The 24,755-nt window shown below is 37.7% G+C and overlaps 1 protein-coding gene across 9 annotated transcripts in view; it reads left to right on the forward strand.

Moving 5' to 3' along the window:
* Positions 1–24,755, forward strand: part of ZFYVE9 (zinc finger FYVE-type containing 9) — a 134,223-nt gene that overhangs the window by 74,395 nt on the left and 35,073 nt on the right. For 7 of the 9 annotated variants that reach the window (XM_036347418.1, XM_036347422.1, XM_036347424.1 and 4 more), the window contains 5 exons: positions 1,112–1,288; positions 2,919–3,088; positions 8,526–8,646; positions 14,859–14,981; positions 16,750–16,905. In XM_036347418.1, coding sequence (XP_036203311.1) covers positions 1,112–1,288; positions 2,919–3,088; positions 8,526–8,646; positions 14,859–14,981; positions 16,750–16,905 — 747 coding nt within the window. The remainder of the gene's footprint in view (positions 1–1,111; positions 1,289–2,918; positions 3,089–8,525; positions 8,647–14,858; positions 14,982–16,749; positions 16,906–24,755) is intronic. The other 2 variants (XM_036347419.1, XM_036347420.1) reach the window with 2 other exon arrangements.

Here is a 24,755-nt window from a genome sequence, read left to right on the forward strand (position 1 = left end):
GTGTCTTTTCTCTCGCATGGCTTAGCCCAGTCTTTTACGGAATATTTAATTTGATGCTTTTCAGTGTTCCCTGTCTCTTTTTCTTTTTCTCTTCCCTTCTTTCTGCCAATGCTTTCAAAGGAACATAGCTGTTGTTTCCAGCTTTGTCCTGCAGTTTGGAGGCAATAAATATTCAGAATCTTATGGATCATTCTTGGACATTGAATGAGATTTTTAAAAAAGATGTTCAAAAAATTGGGTGGTGTCTATTCTTGGGCATGTGATATTACCTGAACCTGGAATATAAAATTTAAAAGCTTTCATTTATGTAGCATCTTTGATCCTATTTTCTTTAAAGACAGTAGTTGATATGACAGTATTTAGTTAAATTATAGACTAACAAAATATAGTACTTTAACATACTATGAGCATTTATATTTATTGATGGCACATTTTCATGTTCAAATGGGTCCTATGCTTTTGAGACACACCAAAGATGTGAAATGGTTGTTTTTGCTGGATACTTTTACTTAGTGTGATCATTGCACAAAAGCAGAATCCACAAAAGTGTTGAGATGCATTCTTCTGAGCTTTAGGCTTCAGAATTTTTTAAATGAGATTTTACCTTAACTAAGAGAAGAACCTAAAAGTCTAGAAATGACGAAGAAAATATTATACAATGGAGTCATGTTATTTTAGCCCCTGATTTTTAGTTTTGCTAGAACTTTATAAAATGTATTGAACATTAAACCTTCCCACCCCACCTCCAAATGCCTAAGTACTATCCCAGTTGCAAATCCTTAATAAGTTTGATGTTGTTTCACTAAGGGAATGCGTGCTCTCCTTCACAGAAGTCAGGGGCCTAGTCATTAACTTCAGACTGACCTATCAGTCTGTATTAGAAGTATCATGTAATTCTTATTTCTTGCTTCCAAATAGTTTACTTAACTAAATGGTCTCCTTTATTGACTAAAATTACTTATCTCCTTAATACTATTTCACTAGCCAGCTAGAAGAGAGACATACTATGAGTGTTAATGAGGAGGAGCTACATTATTTATCCAATATTTGGAGGTCTTGATGTCCATATTTTGCAATCCATTCACATTGATTGTGTCTGTATTTGCTTTAGCTCAAGCCTGGGAGAACATGATGAGTGCCTCAAGCCAGAGCCCTAACCCTAACAATCCTGCTGAATACTGTTCTACTATCCCTCCCTTGCAGCAAGCTCAGGCCTCAGGAGCCCTGAGCTCTCCACCTCCCACTGTGATGGTACCTGTGGGAGTTTTAAAGCACCCTGGAGCAGAAGGTAGGGGATCATGTGCTGTTCTCTCTTTTTCCTCACCAAGTTCCTCTGAAAAGGTGCTGATGTGATTTTACAGCACAAGTCTTTAAAACACTACAGATAAGTCCCTTTGGATGGTTATTAAAGTGGAAGAACAAGGTGAGAAATGTGTTGAGACTATTTCCGGGCAAGTAAAGAATAATGTGTTGCCTGATACTTTGGAGGCATCTCTAAAAATATGCCAGTGTTCTCTTTAACTTTAGAATGGAGCAATTACACTGCTTATATTTGAAAAGAGATGCAGATTTTGAAGTCTGCCTGCAAAATCCTAACTTCATGCCTACTTTAATGTTCTTTTATAGGAGTTCACTAAGTGATGAAAATGAGAGTTCGTCCTTCTGACCAGCCCATTGCTTTTTGACACATACAGAGCCATTTTCTCTTCATTTTTAATCTATTCATATAAAAATATGGAAATATTGTGTTAGGTACATAGATCTTTATAAAATTCAGAACTTCAATTCTGATTATATCATATGGTAGATAGGAAATTATAGGCTCAACTTATTTTAATTATATCTCTATGACTATGATATTGTCAGATGAAAGGCACTTTGTACGTTCAGGGGATTATCAGTAGTAAAAGTAACAATTACATAATTCCTTAAAATGATCTTGTTAGGAAGTTTCCCTTGATAATTAAAATCAATCTTCTTGCATTAATTTTATATCTTTTTGTATAGTAGTATTCCCTTCCCCTTGCTTAATAGCCCTTCTCCCCTTTTGAAGATCAAAGTCTTCTATTGACATTATCATACTCTTCCCCATTTTCCCCTTTCTTTGGATTATCGCTTAATGATATTCTGTATTTTTATGAGTTCAGGTTTTCTTTCTTAAAATCTTTATTCTCTTTACTTCATTTGTCATTTTTGTTGTTCTTCCCTAATCTCTCTTTGTTTTGGCTCTTTGAATTGATTTCCAAAACTGGATTTAAAAATATTATTTCATCAGATTCAGTTTTCCAGCTTTCTCCTGTCCTTTTACTAAAATGCCAACTACTTTTTCACTGCCAGATAAGTCTTTTTCTCCTTCAGTTACACTTTAGCCAAAGTTCTGGTCAGTTTGCTTCCCAATTCTTATATGTCTGAGCCAATTCTTCCTTTTTAATTAATAATTCTTCAAGATTCTTCAGGGTGTCTTTTGCCCTTTAAAAATACCATAGCACTTTTCCAGATATTTAATTCCTATGGAACCTCATATTTTTAGGAGATGTGGATGTCTACTGCTAGATATTTTCCCCCTACTATTTATTTCCTAGGTACTTAAAACACTTTAGTTTCTCTTTTAGTGTCATGGGACAGAGTATGTGATATCATCATAGGTGTATTTAAGAATTCTTCATATTTTAAACCAAAGTGTTTTAAATCTTTGCATATAAGTTATAGAAGTAATATATACTTAAATGTGTATTTTATTAATTTATAACCACTTTTACACACAGTTACAGTTCTGATGTTTCTAATTAGAAGATGCTAAATAGTGATTTTTTTTTTTTTTTTTTTTTACATCTGGAATTGGTGACCTTCTCTTCTTTGATGTTAGAAACCCTACCGATGTCACATTGATGCCCCTTTTATTTTTCTGGTTCCTTAAGTGGCTCAGCCCAGAGAACAGAGGCGAGTTTGGTTTGCTGATGGGATCTTGCCTAATGGAGAAGTTGCTGATGCAGCCAAATTAACAATGAATGGAACTTCCTCTGCAGGAACCCTGGCTGTGTCACATGACCCAGTCAAGCCAGTAACTACCAGTCCTCTACCAGCAGAGGTAAGAAAGCAAAATGGTAACTAAAAGTGAGTGCTTACTTTCCTTAGCATGTGCTGCCTCGGTCTTGCTTGTTTCTAAGTTGAGTGACCTTTCTATGGAACCCTGTAAGTTTGGATACAGTCTACTAGTAATGCATGTGTGCGTTTTATAGGGGTACAGTATATGTGGCAAAATCAGTTCTTATTCTATATTTGCAAGTTTTTTCAGGAGAAAGATTCTTATGAAGGTTGTTCTCAGGTGAGCTCAGGCTACTGCTATAGCTAGAAGTTGTGCTAGAAGGAATCCTGGCTCTTTGATACATTGCTTTTTAACCAGTTAACTGCCGCGATATTTTGAATTTAATTAAAAAAGGTCCGCCACTTGTGTCTATAGATGCTTATGGCAGTTAACTGTTAAACCATGTTCCCCAGGTTCTGTGGTAGCCTCTCTGGAGTACAGTGGTGAGGGAGAGCCAAGCAATACGAAGGAAGCTGGAGGAAGATATTTCTTTCTCTCAATCCAACTATCTCCACTTTTTTCTTTTCTCCCTGTTGTATTTCCCTGGAAGATGCTTAAAAAGGGTCCCAAAGCTTAAAAATTAATTGAAAACCACTGACTTAATGGTTGGAAGACTCATTATTTACCTAAGGAAGCTAGCTTATATTGTGTTGCCACCTCCACTGTGTCTCTCTAGGATATTCTAGTCACAGTTTTGGGGCTAATGGAATTCTCTTTCCTTGGAACCTAATTTTCAGAAGGGGACAAATACTAGCTACTTTTTCTGGACTCAGTGAGGAAACAAGAGTCACCTCGGGTCAAAATGAGCAAGTATACTTTTATATAGTGGTAGCCTTTCTATTGCTCATTGCCTCCTTGAATTTGGTCATCAAAGCTATAATAAGGCTTATGTTAATTCCACCTAAGTATATGTGTCCATTTAAAAAAAATAAAATAAGAGGATCAAATTTAGATAAAGTTTTTATTCTTGAAGTTTTCATAGAGTTGTTAGTTACTATTTATATTTATGATCAGTGATTTTTTCAGGGATTTACATGATTTATGGATTTTATTTTAGCTGAAATTGCATGTTATTAATATTAGATTTATTGACATACAGAGCTAAATTTCCTGTTTGGTGAAGGAACATTAAACCAGGCCACATCTGTCTTCAAATATTTCTAAGTCCCCCCCCACTAAGGCTTCAAAGGGCAACAGCCAGAACTATCTTATTCTTCCCTGAATCTTCATAGTCACTTTGTCAAGAAGGTTCCTTCTTTTTCCTTCACTTGTTTGTTTGAAAAATTTTCAAACTCACAGAAAAGTTGCAAGAATAGTACAGTGAATACTCATATACTCTTCACGTATATTTACCAATTGTTCACACTTTGCCATATTTGCTTTACCCCTACACACACACACACACACACACACACACACACACACACACACAGTTATTTTTTTGATGAGCCATTTGAGGATTAGTTGTACTTCATTGCATAAGAACAAGCTATTTTCTTTCATAAGCACAATACAATTATATGAGAAAGAAATTTCACATATAATTCTGTTATCTAATGTATCGTCCATATTCAGATTTGCTCAATTGTTCCAATAATGTTCTTCATAGATTTCATTTATACACATGTGCACATATATAAAATTTTTGTTATTAAAAAAAAATTAGGATCCCATCAAGGATCACAGTTGCATTTAGTTTTTGTGTTTTTTTGGTTTCCTTTACTTTAGAACAGTTATACCACTTGTTAAATTTTGCTTTTCATTTTACTGTGTTTAAGTAGACCACTGCAGTTCAAACCAGTGTTGTTCAATGGTCAAGTATATTTTCAATCCATGGTTGGGAATCCAAGTATGTGGAGGACTGATTTAAGTTATATGCAGATTTTTGGCTGTGCAGGTTGTGGATGCCCCTAACCTCTGCATTTTTCAAGGTCAACCATATTAATATTTTTGGAATATCTAGGCCATGGTTTGCATAAAGTCCTTAATTTGTATTTGTCTGATTTTTCCCCCCTCATGATTAATTTCAGATTAAACATTTTTGGCAATAATAATAATACCGCCTAAGTGACGATCATTTCTTAGTGAGACACATAAAGAAATAATCAGTTTGATAGTTGGTTAAATTGATATCTCCTGTGTTTCTCCACTGCAAAAGTAGCTATTCCTCTTTGCAGTTAATAAGTAATGTGAGGGTTGATACTTTGAGATTGTGAATGTCCTATTCCCCCAGCAATCTTTCCGCAAGTGATTTCACTGTCCTCTGACAATTCTTGCCTGAATCAATTATATCTATGATGTTTATGCAATTATGACTTTGTTTTCTATTAAAAATTTTTACATCTTTTAAATTGTATGATTGGTTCTTAAAACAGAGGTTTTTTTTTGTTGTTGTTGCTAATAGTTTTTTGGTGGAATCTTTATTGTTTTCTCTATATAGAATCATGTCATTTGTAAATAATTATAGTTTTATTTCTTACTTTCTAAGTTGGATGCCTTTTATTATTATTTTTTCTTGTCTAATTGCTCTGGTTAGCATAAATTTTTTTTAATGAATGAGGAAGCTCTAGTGGATAAATGTTATAGGGACGCAAGGTGTAGCTCAGTTTAAGAGAAACTGAACCAAGTTAGTTATTTTATTTCTGTGCTCTCACATTGTTCAACACTCTACTATAATATTTATCTGGTAAAATGAGGGAAAACAAATTCTCTAAGGCCAGACTGGAATATAGTTTTCTCATCTTTATGGCCTGTAGAGTTTCTGGCAGTTAATAGGTGCTCAGTAAATTAAATAAATGCCTTTTCACAGATGGTATTTAAGTAGAAGCCAAATGGTCACTTCTTACGACATTAAAAGGTGAATTAATGCATCATTAAGTAGCAAGTTAGAATATATTGCTTTATTTTCTGTACTATGCCTTGAAATCAGTCATAATGGTTTCCCACTAAATTATAGATAGTATAGATAAAAGTATGGCAAGATATTGACATATTTTTAAAAATATAAATTTAATAATTTCAGAGAGGAAGGGAGATAGAAAGATAGAAACATCAATGATCAGAGAATCATCGACTGGCTGCCTCCTGCACGCCCTCCACTGGGGATCAAGCCCGCAACCCGGGCATGTGCCATGACTGGGAATCGAACCATGTGCCGTGCTGCCATGTGCCATGCTGAGCCGTGCTGGCTGGGTGATATTGACATATTTTTAAAAGTAATTTAAATCTTTACTAAAGTTTAAAATATATATAGCAAAGTGCTTTAGGAGAATTAATCTTTGGGAAACAACTTGATGAGCATATAAATACAGGGTATCCCCCCAAAATGTATACACACTTTAACAGCTGATAGTTGTTAAATAAAAATGAAATGTATTTTAATAAACACTGCCTTTATAATTATTCAAAGCGTGTATATACATTTTTGGGGACACCCTATATCTATAATAATAAAAGCGTAATATACTATTAGACCGGATGTCCTTCCAGACGAAGCTGGGGCTATAAGGGAAGCCTGGGTCCCGGATGTCTGCCAGCAGCCAGGGGGAAGCCCGGGTCCTGGGTGCTAGAGGGAACCTGGTGCCGGCAGCTGGGGGAAAGAAGGCCTATGTGGGCTTCTAGTATACATATAAACACATACACACACACACACACACACACACACACACACACACACACACACACCCTGTTACCACCACTCAGGTGAAGATATAAAACATTTTCATCACTTAGAAGGTTCCCTCATACCCTTCTTTTGTCAATACCTCTTTATATTAAATTTCTTGTGCATCTTTTCCCGGAGAAAAGATGTATCATTATTCTGACTTGTATCACTGTGGATTGGTTTGACCTGTCTTGAATTTCATGTAAGTGGAAACATATAGTATATAATGTTTTGTGTGGGGTTAAATTGGCTTATTAAACTCAAAACTATTTTTTGTACAATTTATCCATGTTGTATGCATCAGAAGTTAATTTTTTTGTTGTTGTTGAGTAGTATTCCATCAATATGGATATATCACAATTTATCTATTTTCTTTTTAATGGACATTTGGATTATTTCCAGCCTTTGGTTATTGTGCATTGAATAAAAGCTGCTATAAACATTCTTCTACATATTTAAAAAAAACAGTTTTAAAATGCTTTTTTAAACCTTATTTTTCTTTCTTTTTTCTATTTCTTTTTATTGATTTCAGAGAAGAAGGGAGGAGAGAGAGATAGAAACATCAGTGATGAGAGAGAATCATTGATCGGCTGCCTTCTGCACACCCCCTTCTGGGTTTTGAGCGTGCAACCCAGGCCTGTGCCCTTGGCCAGAATCGAACCTGGGACCCCTCAGTCCGCAGGCTGATGTTCTATACACTGAGCCAAGCCAGCTAGGGCTATTTTTCTTTCTTAAATGATGGAGAATATGGAGAGGAGAGCATCATTTTAATAGATCTTTGAGTGTGGTCTATTAAGTCGTTAATTGTGGATTTAATCCCACTCAAAATGTTTTGCAACATTATATTTTATTAAATACATCTAACACGATCATATTAATGCAAAGAAAAATGAAGTTTTATTTCATGGTATAGTAAATGAAAATGATGACCTATTTATTTATTTATTTTTAAATATATTTTTATTGATTTCAGAGAGGAAAGGAGAGAGGTAGAGAGATAGAAACATCATTGATGAGAGAGAATCATTGATTGGCTGCCTCCTGCACGTCCCCCACTGGGCGGGATCGAGCCTGCAACCTAGGCATGTGCCTCCAGCCGGAATCGAGCCTGGGACCCTTTAGTCTGCAGGCCAACGCTCTAACCACTGAGGCAAAGGGGCCAGGGCAATGATGACCTATTTTAATCTCTGTATGTTATCAAAGTTAAATTTTTTTTATTGTGGTAAAATATATATAATATAAAATTTACCGTCTTAACCATTTTTAAGTGCATAGCCCATGGCATTAAGTACTTTCATATTGTTGTACAACCATCACCACTATTTTCAAAGGTATTTTGAAAAAGCAGTATAAATGAGACTTTAATAAACCAAATACATTAAAAGTTCAGAAATTATGAGGTAACATTGAAATTTTGTTTTCACACTGCAAGTTTTAAATATATGTGTGTATATATATATATGTGTGTATATATATATGTGTGTGTATATATATATATATATATATATATATATATTTTATGGCAAAAGAAACTTGGGTAAAGGAAGCTTTGCCTCTTCTCTCATTAGTATGATTTGATGATGCCAAAGGGAGAGACTGTACAATTGGAAACATTTTCATAGTATAAGCCCAGTGTTTTAGGAAACCATAGGTTAATGAGTATGAAAAAGTATGAATTCCATATTTTCAATTAAATTCTCACTTATATCCTTGATTATATTTTGCAAAGTCTTAAACATCTTTATAATGCTCACTTTGCTCATTTGCTTTTCCTAGACAGATATTTCTCTGTTCTCTGGGAATATTACTCAGGTTGGAAGTCCTGTTGGGAGTGCAATGAACCTTATTCCTGAAGATGGTCTTCCTCCCATTCTCATCTCTACTGGTGTAAAAGGAGGTTTGTGTACTTACATTTTGCCTTCTAATTAAGGGAAAGAGATAGAATTTGAGTGATAACCACCCCTTCTCTAACAAAAAAATCAACTACTCAATACCATGAAATTAATTGTTGCTGTTACTGGTTGTTTTAGAGTGGATATTTATGCTTTTATATGATAATGTTATTTCATTTATTGGAAGGATATATTTTTAATTTTAGTGTAAATGTAGTTCATTGGCAGTTTTTAAAAATATATGTGTATTTTAAGTATGTTTTTATTGATTTCAGAGAGAGGAGGGTAGAAGGAAAGAGAGGTGGAAACATCAATGATGAGAGAGAATCATTGACAGGCTTCCTTCTGCATTCCCCCTACTGGGGATCAAGCCTGTAACCTGGTATGTGCCCTGACCAGGAATCAAACAGGTGATCTCTTTCTGGTTCATGGGTGATGTTCCATCACTGAGCCACACCAGCTAGGCTGAAGATATTTTAAAGCATATAATACTCTGAAGTGTTTCTTGTGGTTCCAGGGTTGGCCCACCTGATACATCAGTACATTAATTTAACTTTTTGTTTTGAAGTATAATATACATTAAGAAATCTACAATAATGAAAGCGTAATATGCTAATTAGACTGGACAGCTGAACGACCTTCTGGACATCATTCTGGACGTCCTTCTGGATGAAGCCGTGATGGCAGGGGCCAAGGTAGAGGCGGTTAGGGGCGATCAGGCAGGCAAGTGGTTAGGGGTGATCAAGCAGGCAGGCAAGCAGTTAATCCTACCAGACCTGAGGCCCTGAACCTAACTGTCCCCTATACCTGGGCTCCTGAGCATTAAAGAGAAAAAACCAACATGATATAGAAAAATGTTAGTTACATGCAAACAAGTGGTTAGAATAAGATGGAACTTGGAGACATTGTAGAAAATAGGTCTACCTTTCATCTACCTTTCATCTAGCACCAATATTCCACCTTTGTGTGGAAATTACCGAAAAATCGGTACAGTGGTCTGGTAGGGTTAAGGGCATCAGGCAGGCAGGCAGAGGCAGTTAGGGGTGATCAGGCAGGCAGGCAGGTGAGCAGTTAGGAGCCAATGGTCCTGGATTGCTGGCAGTAGGACATCCCCCTAGGGGTCCCGGATTGCGAGAGGGTGCAGGCCAGGCTGAGGGGGAACCTCCCACCCCCTGCACGAATTTTTGCACCGGGCCTCTAGTGTACATATAATAAATGGAGAATGCTTAAATGGCAATTTTATTGTTAAAAATATTTTTAGTGAGTTCTGATAAGAAGTAAAATTATTATCCAATTTAAAGAATGCTTGTCTTTGCATGAACAAACTGACGAATTTCAGAGGGAAGGTGGGGTGGTGGGGTGGGTAGGAAGTGCTTAACCAGGGAATCTATATGCATATTATGGACACAGACAGTAGAGTAGTGAAGGCCTGGGAGGGGCGGGTGCAGGGTGGAAGGGGTTAATGGGAACAAACAAACGGGACATCTGTAATACTTTAAACAATTTTAAAAAATGCTTATCTTTTTGTGAAAGTTTCTTGTTGACATATCCAGATCAGCATTCAGTTAGTACAGTTTCAAAAGATGTTTTATCAATAATTTCTCCTCAATTTTTTCCTATTCTTTTACCTGGTCTCCTTGCCTTCAGTCTTTCTGTCCTTTATCTTCCACATCTAGCCTGTTATCTTTTTAAACAAAGATATTATCATATATTGCTTTTGCTTAGAAACAGTCAATGGGATTTTCAATCCCTTCAGTATAAATTGCCTATCTTAGCATACAGTGTTCCTTATAACCTTATCTCAACTTATCTTTCTAACTTTATTTCCAGCTACTGCCTCATGCATTCTACAGTTCACGTGCATGCTACAGTTTATTTACTGTCTTGAATAGTCTCTTTTCATACTTTCATGCCTTTTCTTCTGCTGTGGAAGAGTGGGAAGAGAATGGACTAAAGAGTTGGACAAATCTGAGCTTTGCTCTCAGTACTAATCCATTGTAGCTGTGTGATCCAGTGGGCAAATCATATATCCTCTCTGAATGTTTTTCCTACTCTTTAAAAAAAAACAACTAGTAATTACACCACCTTAATTTAAGAGTCATGAATATTAAGTCAGATTTCATACCTGAAAGTACTGAGCAAAAAAAACTGGTACAAAGGAGGCATGTAATTAATATTATTCTTTCCTTGCCTATAATACCCTTCTATAACCTAGAATCCTTGAAAAATTCCTCAACCTTTCAAAATCCAGATTAGTGGAAAACTCTCCTCTGAATCCTTACCTAGGCTGTCTCTGTAGTAGTGTTTTGGATCCTTACTGTTTTAGTACGAATTCTTGTAGACTGTTACTGCATTCTTTTCTTATTGTAAAGTAGATACTTTATAAGTCTGATTCTTTCACTTAGAAGATGAATTCCTTCAGTCTTTATTTTTGTTTGTATCTTTTTATTTTAAATATATTTTTATTTCAGAGAAGAAGGGAGAGGGAGAGAGAGAGAAACATCAATGATGAGAGAGAATCATTGATTGGCTGCCTCCTGCCCGCCCCACACGGGGGACTGAGCCCATAACCCGGGCATGTGCCCTGACCAGGAATCAAACCGTGACCTCCTGGTTCATAGGTTGATTCTCAACCACTGAGCCATGCTGGCCAGGTATGTTTGTGTCTTTTGCTGCTAGCATGGTGCTGTGCCTATAGTAGGCTCTCAGCAATGTTGGCTGAATGTATTGTACTAGCAGATCAACTGTGTTCTGATAGTTCAACAGTGAACTTTCACATAAAGTTAAGCATTCTTTTGTTTTGTATAATGCCTATGTTTCTTTACCAGGCAGGAACCCCTAAAAATATTTTGTTAGTAAAATTACTATGTAGTTGACAAATTTTTGCTATTTTCATAAATCTTAGATTAATAAGAAATTATATTGGTCTACTCTGTTGTTAAGATAAATAAGATTGCATTTTCATTAAAATGCACGTCCATTAACTCTAATTGTCAAAACCTCTCCTACTTGAAACTGGTTATCTCATATTTGCTTACTTAAACCACATTACTCTCTCTCTTCACCACAATTTGGCAATGTTATATTCCAGTGAATTAACTTCATAATTTTTTTTCTTTCTTTTAAGTCGCTTAGTATTTCTCTTTCTAATAAATATTTTCATTGATAGGGTAGACATTTCCCATACATCCAAAAACTAGTTTTTTGGTTTCTATTAGTCATTGGGAAATGGTGTTATTTTGTTCTACCTGGCTATATGCAATTTTCATGTTTTCAGTTTCTTTCCACTGTCTTTATATTCTACAGTGGTTATTACCCATGATTTTGACTTCAAACTGAGATGACTACCATCATTCAAAATGGGGTGGCTGAATATGACATAGTACTGTGCTTATAGGATTTAAATGGGAAGAGTTCTGTTCAGAGCCTCATGTATTAACTTGTTCATGTTCAGAATGTGATGTGTGATTTACTGGTGATTTTGGTGATATATGTACTGAACTCTTGATTTTTACATAAATGTATTCCTTCATGAAACCAATCACTTCAGATACTTTTGGTTTATTTTCTAGGTGCATTTTTTAAAGTTTAATTTTTTTTTTTAATTAAATCTTTATTGTTCAGATTATTACATTTGTTCCTCTTTTTTCCCCCCCATAACTCCCCTCCTCCCAGTTCCCGCCCCACCCTCCGCCCTCACTCCCCACCCACTGTCCTCATCCATAGGTGCACGATTTTTGTCCAGTCTCTTCCCGCATCTCCCACACCCCTTTCCCCCCCAAGAATAGTCAGTCCATTCCCTTTCTATGTCCCTGATTCTATTATAATCACCAGTTCATTCTGTTCATCAGATTATTTATTCACTTAATTCTTAGATTCACTTGTTGATAGATGCATATTTGTTGTTCATAATTTGTATCTTTACCTTTTTCTTCCTCTTCCTCTTCTTAAAGGATACCTTTCAGCATTTCATATAATCCTGGTTTGGTGGTGATGAACTCCTTTAGCTTTTCCTTATCTGTGAAGCTCTTTATCTGACCTTCAATTCTGAATGATAGCTTTGCTGGATAAAGTAATCTTGGTTGTAGGTTCTTGGTATTCATCACTTTGACTATTTCTTGCCACTCCCTTCTGGCCTGCAAAGTTTCTGTTGAGAAATCAGCTGACAGTCGTATGGGTATTCCCTTGTAGGCAACTGAGTTTCTTTCTCTTGCTGTTTTTAAGATTCTCTCTTTATCTTTTGCTCTTGGCATTTTAATTATGATGTGTCTTGGTGTGGTCCTCTTTGGATTCCTTTTGTTTGGGGTTCTCCGCGCTTCTTGGACCTGTAAGTCCATTTCTTTCACCAGGTGGGGGAAGTTTTCTGTCATTATTTCTTCAAATAGGTTTTCAATATCTTGGTCTCTCTCATCTTCTGGCACCCCTATAATTCTGATGTTGGTACGCTTGAAGCTGTCCCAGAGGCTCCTTACACTATCCTCGCATTTTTGGATTCTTTTTTCATTTTGCTTTTCCAGTTGGGTGTTTTTTGCTTCCTCGCATTTCAAATCATTGACTTGATTCTTGCGCTCCTCTGGTCTGCTGTCAGGAGTCTGTATAATATTCTTTATTTCAGTCAGTGTATGCTTAATTTCTAATTGGTTCCCCAATATAACATCGAGGGTCTCATTAGTTTTCTTGTAGATCTCATTAAGTTTATCAGCGGCTTCTAAACAGTTCTTGAGAGACCTTAAAAGTGTGGTTCTGAACTCTATATCTTCCATTGACAATTTTGTCCTGTTTCTTTGTCTCCGCATTTTGTTATGCTTCCTTGGTGCACCCCCTTGTGGTCTTTGTTCGCAGTCTTATAGTTAAACCTTGTTGTAGCTAATACCAGGGAGGGTTTGACCTCCAGGCCAAGTGGCTATGAGAATCAGCTGTGTCTGCAGTGAGAGAACTTCTGTCCTCTAGGGAGGTGCTAATCTAGCCTTTGCCTGAGGCTATCCGGCAAATGCCTCTGTGCAGGGCTTGGGCTGGGCGGGTCGCACAGGATCAACAGGGTGGGCTGGAGAGAGCAGTTATGGCGGCTCTCAGTCCTGTCCCCAGGGGCTCTGCCTCTCTGAGTCCCAGCACCCTCTGCAAAGCTCGGAGAGAAAGCTGCACTCGCTCTGACCTAAGCCAGACAGCCCCGCTTCTCCCGTTTGAGTCTGGGTCCCTAAAGACTCGCCCGGATCTGGAGCTCAGAGTCTGCGACTCCCTCCTGATTGAAAATGCCAACCGCGCCCTCCGCCGCCAGCCCACTCCGCGCACTCCGCACCTCAGAATTTGACTTCAGCACTGCGCCTCCTCTGAGTGTCCGTATGCGTTTCTCTTTCCTCCTAGTTGTAGGACTTCCACTCAGCCAGCGTTCCTGTGGTTCTGGGTGATGTCCCTTCCGTCTTTTAGTTTCACTTTTGAAATAGTTGTTCAAGGCAGCAAACTCCGGCGTTAACCTATGCCGCCATCTTGGTTCTCTCTAAAGTTTAATTTTTTAATGGTAAAAAATCTCAAACTACACTAAAGGGCATTGAGTAAAAAGTAGGATTCTCTTCTACCTCAACCGCTAGGCATCCTTTCCAAAAGTAACTAGTATGTTATCACTTTCTTATATATCATGGATTCTTTAAAATGTTGCTCTTAGAACATGTAATATGTGAAATTCTTATTATGATTGTTGGAGAACTTTTGTTAAATAAAAGAGTTGTTGCCAAAACCGATTTGGCTCAGTGGATAGAGCGTCAGCCTGTGGACTGAAAGGTCCCAGGTTCGATTCCGGTCAAGGGCATGTACCTGAATTGTGGGCACATCCCCAGTAGGAGATGTGCAGGAGGCAGCTGATCGATGTTTCTCTCTCATCGATGTTTCTAACTCTCTATCTCTCTCCCTTCCTCTCTGTAAAAAATCAATAATATATATATATATATTTTAAAAAGTTGTTTTTAGATTTGGCACAAATCATTTTGTGGAGCAATCTCTACATAGGATAACCATGTTGTCCTCCAAATTGGACTGGGTCACTTTTGAAAATGAAAGGGGGCACTGTTAATGATACTGAGATAGCAGGCACAAACCTCTATTCACTCTGCCTATCAACCAAATGCTCTCTCTTTCCTTTGCATAATCTGCTTGTTCCTCCATCAGATTTCTTTCTGTGTTTGTCCGGTTAGCCAGTCTCTTACATTGTTTTTTCCCTTTACAGACTATGCTGTGGAAGAGAAACCATCACAGATTTCAGTGATGCAACAGTTGGAGGATGGTGGCCCTGACCCACTTGTATTTGTTTTAAATGCGAATTTGTTGTCGATGGTTAAAATTGTAAATTGTAAGTTAGAAATTTGTTTTTCAAAATAAAAAGTGAGATGCTTTACTGACTCATAGATAATACATAAAGCTTTCAAATTTATTACAAATATTTTTATATAGAGCCACATCTTATTGACCTCTGGGTACTGAAGAAGTTGGTTTGTATAAAATAATATATCCCAGAAGACAATTATGGGACTAACAAATTCTTGCTTTTAGTCATAGGAATGAGATAGGTGAATTCTCTATGAAGGAAAGCCAAAGAAAACAATATACAGTGATATATTATAGAATTGTACCCCTGAAACCTATATAATTTTATTAACCAATTGTCACCCCAATAAATTAAATTTAAAAAATAAATAACTTGGTCAAAATTTCAATTTGTCATATCTAGTTTATAAATTGCACTTAGAAAATATCTAACCTAGAATTCTTTTTGTTGTTGTTAATCCTCACTCAAGGATATTTTTCCATTGATTTTTAGAGACAGTGGAAGGGAGGGGAAGACACATAGAGAAAAATAGATGTGAGAGAGACACATTGATTGGTTGCCTCCTGCACACGCACCAACCTGCTGGGGATTGAGTCTGTGTGCCTTGACCAGAATTGAACCTGGGACCCTTCAGTCCTCGGGCCAACGGTCTATCCATTGAGCCAAATCAGCCAAGGCTAACCTAGAATTCCTCTTATATATATATTTTTTTATTGATTTCAGAGAGAAAGGGAGAGAGAGAGAGATAGAAACATCAATGTGAGAATCATTGATTGGCTGCCTCCTGCACGCCCTCTACTGAGGATTGAGCCTGCAACCCGGGCATGTGCCCTTGACTGAAATCGAACCTGGGACCCTTCAGTCCCAGGCTGATGCTCTATCTATTGAGCCAGACCAGCTCACCATCTGTTTAGGTATATAAAGTAACAATTGCCAAAATGAAAGAAGGGATCTTTTGTTAGTTTGATTTACATTGTGGTATTTATAATTTTATTAGAATCCTTTTTCAATTCCTTTGGGGATCCCACTATGTTGGAGTACAAATGATAAAAGTGCCAAAGACTGAACATTATTTTTAACTACATTTTTAAGTATATATTGCTTATGCTATTAGGACTCTACAGAGCCTTATAGTGAAGAAGTGGAAGTAAGTAGTCCAGACAAGCCATCTTTTTCATTACTTTTTACAGCATGAAGCTAAGTAAAGTCATGTTGATGATCTAGGATTTTCTTGTAGAAAGGTCTATAATTAGAATAGCTAGAATCTTTTAGTCATAGATTAATGTACACATAAAAAATATATTTTAGGCCACAACCTGAATTCAAAGCTGTAATATTGGCTTTTGTTGTTGTTGTTTTAAGCCTTACATAAGTAATTCCTATGTTGAAGTGTGTGTTGTTGTTTTTTAAATAAAGATGGGGAAATAGATTTTTGATCATTATAGCTAAGGATGTGTAGATTGTATTTATTTTTAAAGGAACATTGTTTCTTTTGATAATTACACTATTTTAAATAATAGCAGTTAAAAGTTTTCCGTGTGTCTTTTTTCACTATTACTTCTTTTACTCCCCTTCCAATTGTTTTTCTAAGAGTTTGCCGAGAGCCAGAGGCATCGGTATATTTTATTTTCTACAGTAGTTCTTTGGCTCAATGCAGTACAAATCGCAGGTTGAATTATACAGACAGTATGATCTATTTTATTCTTTGCTGTATTATAACAGACTTTTGTGCATTTTTCAAAGGTTAAGAATTGAGAGAGATGTCTTTGTTATATTTTTATTCCATCTGTAGATGTGAACAGGAAGTGCTGGTGTTTCACAACCAAGGGAATGCATGCAGTGGGTCAGTCCGAGATCGTCATTCTTCTACAATGTCTGCCTGATGAAAAGTGTCTGCCGAAGGATATCTTTAACCATTTTGTACAGCTTTATCGCGATGCTCTGGCAGGTGGGAATCCTTATGATTTAATGTGCACCCTTTATAGGTGATAAAACTTAGACACAGATGCAAAATAATTGTGTTAAATTTGGAAGCCTGGCGTTGGACGTTGATATTTGTGGCAAGTTAGAACATGCTTTGATCTGAGGAATTATAAATTTTAGTACTTTACCTGGTGTGTTTGTTATTTTACAAAGGCTAGAATCAAAAGTTGTAAGAGAATCCATTGAGCTTAATGTAAGAATATTTTTCTTGGAGTAGCTTAGGGATCATGATATTGGTACCCAGTAGAAGAAAGCTTAATCATAGCTTATTACTTGTTTCTTCAGTTAATATTTTATATTCATAATGTAAAAGTACTCTACATTTAATTTTCAAGTTTCAAGAATCAAGCATGGATATCTTTATTATGGTTTCAAAATAAATTATAAAAATTATTTACTGTAACAATCTAAAAGTAAGTGCATAGCTATTAGAAACTGGAGAAGTAATCATATAGTAGTCATATTTTTAATTTTTGAGGAACCTCCATACTATTTTTCATAGTGACTACACCAATTTACATTCCCACCTACAGTGCATAAGGGTTCCTTTTTCTCCACATTTTCACCAATATTTGGTATTTTAAAATTGATTTTTTTAAAAAGCTGTTGTGTTGCCCTAACTGGTTTGGCTCAGTGGATAGGGCGTCAGCCTGCAGACTGAAGGGTCCCAGGTTCGATTCCGGTTAAGGGCATGCACCTTGGTTGCAGGCACATCCCCAGTGGAGTGTGTGCAGGAGGCTGCTGATCGATGATGTTTCTAGCTCTCTATCCTTCTCCCTTCCTCTCTGTAAAACATCAATAAAATATATCTAAAAAAAAATAAAAAGCTGTTGTAGGAATTCAGCAAGAAATTAACAGGGTTTAAGTTTAGTAATGACAATGGCAATAAAGAATGTTGAGGAGATATAAATGACAGTGATGCTTTAGTTCAATAGGATTAGTTAACTAATTGGATGTGAGGGATGAGAGGGAACAAGTGGAAAGTTGACTTCAGATTTCTGGCATGGGCACCTGAGTGATGTTGTTCTTATTCATTAAGATAGTAAATAGAAGGAGAACAAATAGGCAGCTGAAGTCTTTGTTCATTGCGTTGAATTTGAAATAATGACAACAGATGATAAGTAAATTGAAATGATCTCAGGAGGTAGATCTGGGAGACCCAGTGTTTATGTGAAAGTTGAAACTACGGTTGTGAATAAGATGGGCCAGTGTGAAGAGACTAGAGCTGTGAATTGAATTCTGAGAAATACCTACAAGGAAAGGCATGAATCATTATATGAGTCATTAAAATATATGTTTAGCATATATAGTTACTTATTTTTAAAAAGTATCTTTATATATCAGTAGAGTCCATTATTAAATCGAAATGCAAAAAGTCTGCAACAAAAAATTACTTGGAACTGATAGTAAGATAATGGTGATAGCCTAACGTCTGCCTATAATACATCTAAGCCATCTTAAATACATGTATATTGGATGAGGGCATGTACATATATACCTAAGTAAATAACATTTCAACAGCATAAACAAATGAGCTATAAAAGTCTCTCCTTGAATAGGAATCATTTCACAGCTCAGGAATACAGGCCTAGAAAAGTATCTTCAATTATCTAGTACAGCTCTAATGAACCTGGAGGTGTTGATGGCTTGTCTAAATCACAGGCCTAGTTGGTGGCAGAATTAGGTCTAAAGCTCCCCGACCAGTGTTCTTTAGTTTATGTCAATAAAGCATAAAACTGTACTATTAATAGTACAGCAGTTTAAAAAAAAACAGATATGCAAAATATCTGTGATATGCATGTTTTACTATGAATCCTGTTTTTAGATAATGAAGGTAGCAATTTGCTATATTATTTCGCTATGATTTTTTTAATAGGTGGAAACATATTTTAAGTGTTCTAAAATGACCCCAATTCATTATTTTTCTCCTTTGTGTAGCATAGTGAATGGAATTGGCAAATTGTATCTTAAATTTCCCCTGAGTATGACAGCTTTGAATACTCTACCACTTGCTTAGTGGTTCCTCTACCACAAATCACTAATAAAACCTTAAAAACCCTTGAATGAACTTTATAATTTAATCTGAAATTTTCATCTAAACAACAAGTATTGCCCTGACCAGTTTGGCTCAGTGGATAGAGCGCCGGCCTGCAGACTGAAGGGTCCAAGGTTCGATTCCGGTAAAGAGCATGTACCTTGGTTGTGGGCACATCCCCAGTAGGAGGTGTTCAGGAGGCAGCTGATCAATGTTTCTCTTTCATCGATGTTTCTAACTCTCTATCCCTCTCCCTTCCTCTCTGCAACCTATAAGTATTTAATAATATATGTATGTATATATGTTTCTTATTTAGTATACATATATTTGTCATATATAGTTGCTTATGCTTTCCACAGTGAGGGGGAAAATTATTGTGTTTTTTTTAAAATATATTTTATTGATTTTTTACAGAGAGGAAGGGAGAGAGATAGAGAGTTAGAAACATCGATCAGCTGCCTCCTGCACACCTCCTACTGGGGATGTGCCTGCAACCAAGGTATATGCCCTTGACCGGAATCGAACCTGGGACCCTTCAGTCCGCAGGCTGACGCTCTATCCACTGAGCCAAACCGGTTTTGGCGAAAATTATATTTTGTGAGACAAAACATTTGAGAGTTTCAGGATGCCTTTTGATTATCATAATGCCATGGAAGATTTTAAATTGTATATAGTATTTTTGACGCAAGTCACTTTTTTACCTGTAAAACAAAAGGTTTCCTAACTAATGTGTTGCCAGGGAAAGAGGAACCTCACTGGTGTTTTCACCATCATCAATGATTTTCTTGTATTGTTTTACCAGTTAAAGAATATTATCTTACTAGAGGCCTGATGCACGAAATTTGTGCAAGAGTAGGCCTTCCTTCCCCTGGCTGCCGGCACCGGCTTCCCTCTGGCACCTGGGACCCGGGCTTCCCTCTGCCCGGCTTTGTCCGGAAGGACATCCTGTCTAATTAGTATATTACCCTTTTATTATTATAGATGGAACAGGTTTTTATTTTATTTTTCCAGCTAATTTTGAACCTTTTTGATAAATTACATTTATTTTATCTTTCTGTGAACAGAGGAGCCAAAGTATTGATGCTTTGCAGAGTAATTTTTCAACTGATGAGAAAGTAATACAGAATTATTTATGAAGACATGATTTAAGATTAATCATTAATATTTATTGAGCACTTGCTACATGATAGGCAATGTATTCATTGCTTTAAGTGCACTATTTCACTTCTTCTTAACTATAAAGTTTATACTGTTCCTGTTCCCATTGTACATATGAGGAAACTGAAAGGCACTGAGGGCATAATAACTTGCCCACAATCACACACATAGCTGGTAAGTGGTTGGACCCAGGTTTGAATTCAGCTGTGTTTTCTCTAAATCTCATTTTTTGAATCATAAAATGCAATAAACTGCCTCTTGAGCTTTTTGAAGGTACATGGTAAATCTCACAGATGCTCTGAACTGAGGAAATGATCTTTTATGAAGTACTCATGCTTAACTGTAGTGAATTGTACTACAGAGAACTCCAAAGGACTATCTAAATTCTTTTGATGACTTGGGCTTTTTTACGTTATATTAATGCCTAAAATATTAGTATTTCTTGAAGTAAGTGAACTATTTGCTTGGAAATTGTTCCATTTGAGTTGATATAAGGATTGATAAATATGCTTTGAAACAAAGGAAGCTGTTGTCATAGATATTTAAGTTGTGTTTAAATTGAATTTAAAGATGGTTATTTGTGAGCACTTTGAAAAACAAAATTTTAGTTCCTAATTTAAGATAGAAAATTGCAAATTATATATTTTTTAAATAAATTGTGGTATATCAAAAGATCAGGAGATTGAAAGATCTGCTTTTTAGATCTTATTTTGCCACTTATTTACCCAGTGTCTTTGAGAGTCACCTAACCTCTACCCGTAAGCTTCAATTTGTTCATCTGTAAAAAAAAACCCCTAATTTCAGAGATGGTACTAACTCTGTTAAGGTAGAGCACTGGTCTGATAATTACCTGAATTGCTTTGTAAACTACTGATTTAAAGCATTTGACATTATTGCCAGATCGTTTATGCTCAGAAGCAAAAGTTGTTGTCTGTTTTAATCACTATATAGATTCTTGAGTGGTCTTGGGGTATGTAGAATTAGTTCAGTGGATTCATTGTATTGAATGTTTCCATTGAGAAATATTCTCTATAAATTAGTATATAAGAGACTTTATGAATTCAAGAGCCCCAGATTAAGTCTTCAAATGAAAGCTTTTCTTTATCAAATTCTTATGTCCAGTGTGTTATTTTTGCTGATATCTGTGGAATGTTACCCTTTATTTCATGAGGTAGTAAATGACAATGTAAACTAACTTACTCTTTGGATTGATAAAAGTCTACTTAAAAAAGTGAAACTAAGATGGCGGCATAGATAAACACCGGGAAATTGCTGCTTCCCACAACAATCGATAAATGCATCAAAAACACAAGGTGGACATCATCCAGAACTACAGGAGGGCTGGCTGAGTGTAAATTCTACAACTAGAAGGAAAGAAAAGCACACTGCGAGCGGGAGGAGCTGCGGAGGTGGAGTGCAGAGGTACGGGGGCTCGGGCGCGGAAAGGGTCTGGCACCTGAGGACGCGGCTGTCTTTTTGAATCCGGAGGGAGACACAAGCTCCCGACGGCTCTGAAATCCGGTTCCGGGAAGTCTCTGGGGACCCAGGACTCATACGGGGAGATACTGGACTGTCTGGCAGCGGGCGAGCTTGAGAGCGGCTTTCCCTCAGAGGTGCTTGCAGCCATTGCCGGGACACTGGGACTCGCGACTCCTTAGGGCAGGGCTGAGGCTCCGCCATAGCTGCTTTCTCCGCCCTTTGATTTCTTGAAACCCCACCCCGCCCAGGCTGCGGCAGAGGCTTTTGCATATGAATGCCCCGGCCATTTGCAACCTGTAATTACCTAACCGCAGCGGGGCCAGATAGACCCAGAGCTTCCAAGAGAAGGCCCAAGGCCCCACAGCGGCTTGCATTGCTACACAGCTGAGCATCATCAGGGCACTTCCAAACTCCAAAAAAAAGGAAGGGGAATCTGCAGTTCTCTTCGTAGTTCCTGCTGTGTAACCTCAGGCAGAGGCTAAATTAGCACCTCCTTAGATCCAAGAGCCACTGTACCCAGTGGTCAGAGGGGAACCATCCAGATCACAACTCCTCAGATCCATAAGGGACACACTCAGGGTGCAGTCTCAGTGAGCACCAAAGCCCCACTGAAGCAAGTCTTGCCCCAGAAGGGTGTCTCCAGCACAGAAGTTCTCCCACTGCAGACACAGCTGATTCTCTCTGCCAATTGCCCTGGAGGTCAATTCCTCCCAGTGATCCTACAACAACCAAGGCATAGCTACAACAAGACTGTGCACAAAGCCCACGAGGGGGTGCACCAAGAGTGTCCACCTCAGGTAACTGGGGAGGCTGAGCCACTGGGCCCTACAGGACACCTAGCACAGAAAGCCACTCTATCAACACAGGGAAGCAGCCAAAATGCGGAGACAAAGAAACAGGTCACAAATGGCAGAAATGGAGGAAAGCAAACGACTGGATATAGAGTTCAAGGCCACGTTTATAAGGTTTTTCAAGAATTTTATGGAAACCGCCGATAAATTTAATGAGTCCCTCAATAAGTATAGTGAGACCATGGAGGACATGAAAAAGGACCAACTAGAAATTAAGCATACACTGACTGAAATAAAGAATAATCTACAGAGATCCAACAGCAGACAAGAGGATCCCAAAAATCAAGTCAAAGATTTGAAATACAAAGAAACAAAAAATACCCAACTGAAAAAGAAAAAAGAAAAGAGATTCCAAAAATATGAAGATAGTGTAAGGAGCCTCTGGGACAACTTCAAGCGTACCAACATCAGAATTATAGGGGTCCCAGAAGAAGAGAGAGGGCAAGATATTGAAAACCTATTTGAAGAAATAATGACAGAAAACTTCCCCCACCTGGTGAAAGAAATAGACTTCCAAGTCCAGGAAGCGCAGAGAACCCCAAACAAAAGGAATCCAAAGAGGACCACACCAAGACACATCATAATTAAAATGCCAAGAGCAAAAGACAAAGAGAGAATCTTAAAAACAGCAAGAGAAAGACAGTCAGTTACCTACAAGGGAGTACCCATACGACTGTCAGCTGATTTCTCAACAGAAACTATGCAGGCCAGAAGGGAGTGGCAAGAAATATTCAAAGTGATGAATAGCATGAACCTGCAACCAAGATTACTTTATCCAGCAAAGCTATCATTCAGAATAGAAGGTCAGAGAAAGAGCTTCATGGATAAGAAAAAGCTAAAGGAGTTCATCACCACCAAACCAGCATTATATGAAATGCTGAAAGGTATTCTTTAAGAAGAGGAGGAGGAAAAAGGAACTCTTACCATTTGCCACAGCATGGATGGCACTGGAGAGCGGATAAATACCACATGATCTCACTCATTTGTGGAATATAATGAACAACATAAACTGATGAACAAGGACTGATCCAGAGACGGAGAGGCATTGATTGGACTGTCGGGCTTTGGAGGGAGGGTAAGGGAGGGTGGGGGTAAGGGGGAAAGATCAACCAAAGGACTTACATGAAGGCATATAGGCCTAACCAATGGACACGGACAACGGGGGGGGGGGGGGGTAGAGGGTAACGTGGGGACAAGGACACATATGTAATATCTTAATCAATAAAAATATATTAAAAAAAAAGTCTACTTAAAATTTTTTTTAAAAGAAAGCAAATGTTTAAAGCTTAAAAGATATTTTTTGTAATGGAAAGGGACATACTATAAATTTTGAGTGTATGGGGGTAGAAAGGTAATATCTGTAGGAAAATAACCAATAATAGATTCCAAAGGAATAATTAATGAATGCCTTGAGTTCCAAGCCAGCATTTTTCACCTCTGAGCTGTATTCACTAGGGCTGTGGTCGGCAAACCGCGGCTCGCGAGCCACATGCGGCTCTTTGGCCCCTTGAGTGTGGCTCTTCCACAAATACCATGTGCAGGCGCACACGTACAGTGTGATTGAAACTTTGTGGCCCATGCGCAGAAGTCGGTATTTTGTGGAAGAGCCAAACTCAAGGGGCCAAAGAGCCGCATGTGGCTCGCGAGCTGCAGTTTGCTGAGCCGCAGTTTGCCGACCACTGCACTAGGGCATTCTTATGAAACATAAACATGCTGTCATTAGAGCTTTAGAGGAATGCTATTGTGTACTTTCCATTGCGGAGGTGGGGGAGAAATCTTCCATCTCTTCTCTCTCCTATTCCTTAAGTAACTTGCCCCCAAATCACACAATAATGAGTGATCGAACTAGTATTCAAACTCATATCTCTGAAACTCCCAAATCTGTGACTTTTTCTCAAAATACGGTACTACTTTCTTGATATGGGGATTTTAAAATATGTATATAATTTCAGAGAGGAAGGGAGAGGGAGAGGGAGAGGTGCAAAGTCAGCCACTGCCTGAGGCCACCCAGCAGGAGCTACAGAGAGATCTGCAGATTCCTCCTCTTTGTTTGGGGTTTGTAGGTCCCCAGATGAGGCCCAGCTGTGAAGCAATGCAGGCTGCTGTGGAGCCTTAGGCCTTCTTTTGGAAGCTTTGGAGTTCTCTGACCCAGTTGCAGTTTGTTAGGTTTTAGATTACAAAAGGACAGGCCATTCATATGCAAAAGCCTCTGTGCACAGCTTGTGTGGGGTTGTAAATTGGGTGGGGCGGGGTCTCAGGGAATCACCAGGGCAGAGCAAACAGCAATGGTTG

The sequence above is a fragment of the Myotis myotis genome, unplaced genomic scaffold (assembly GCF_014108235.1).
Source record: "Myotis myotis isolate mMyoMyo1 unplaced genomic scaffold, mMyoMyo1.p scaffold_m19_p_2, whole genome shotgun sequence".
Lineage (NCBI taxonomy): Eukaryota > Metazoa > Chordata > Mammalia > Chiroptera > Vespertilionidae > Myotis > Myotis myotis.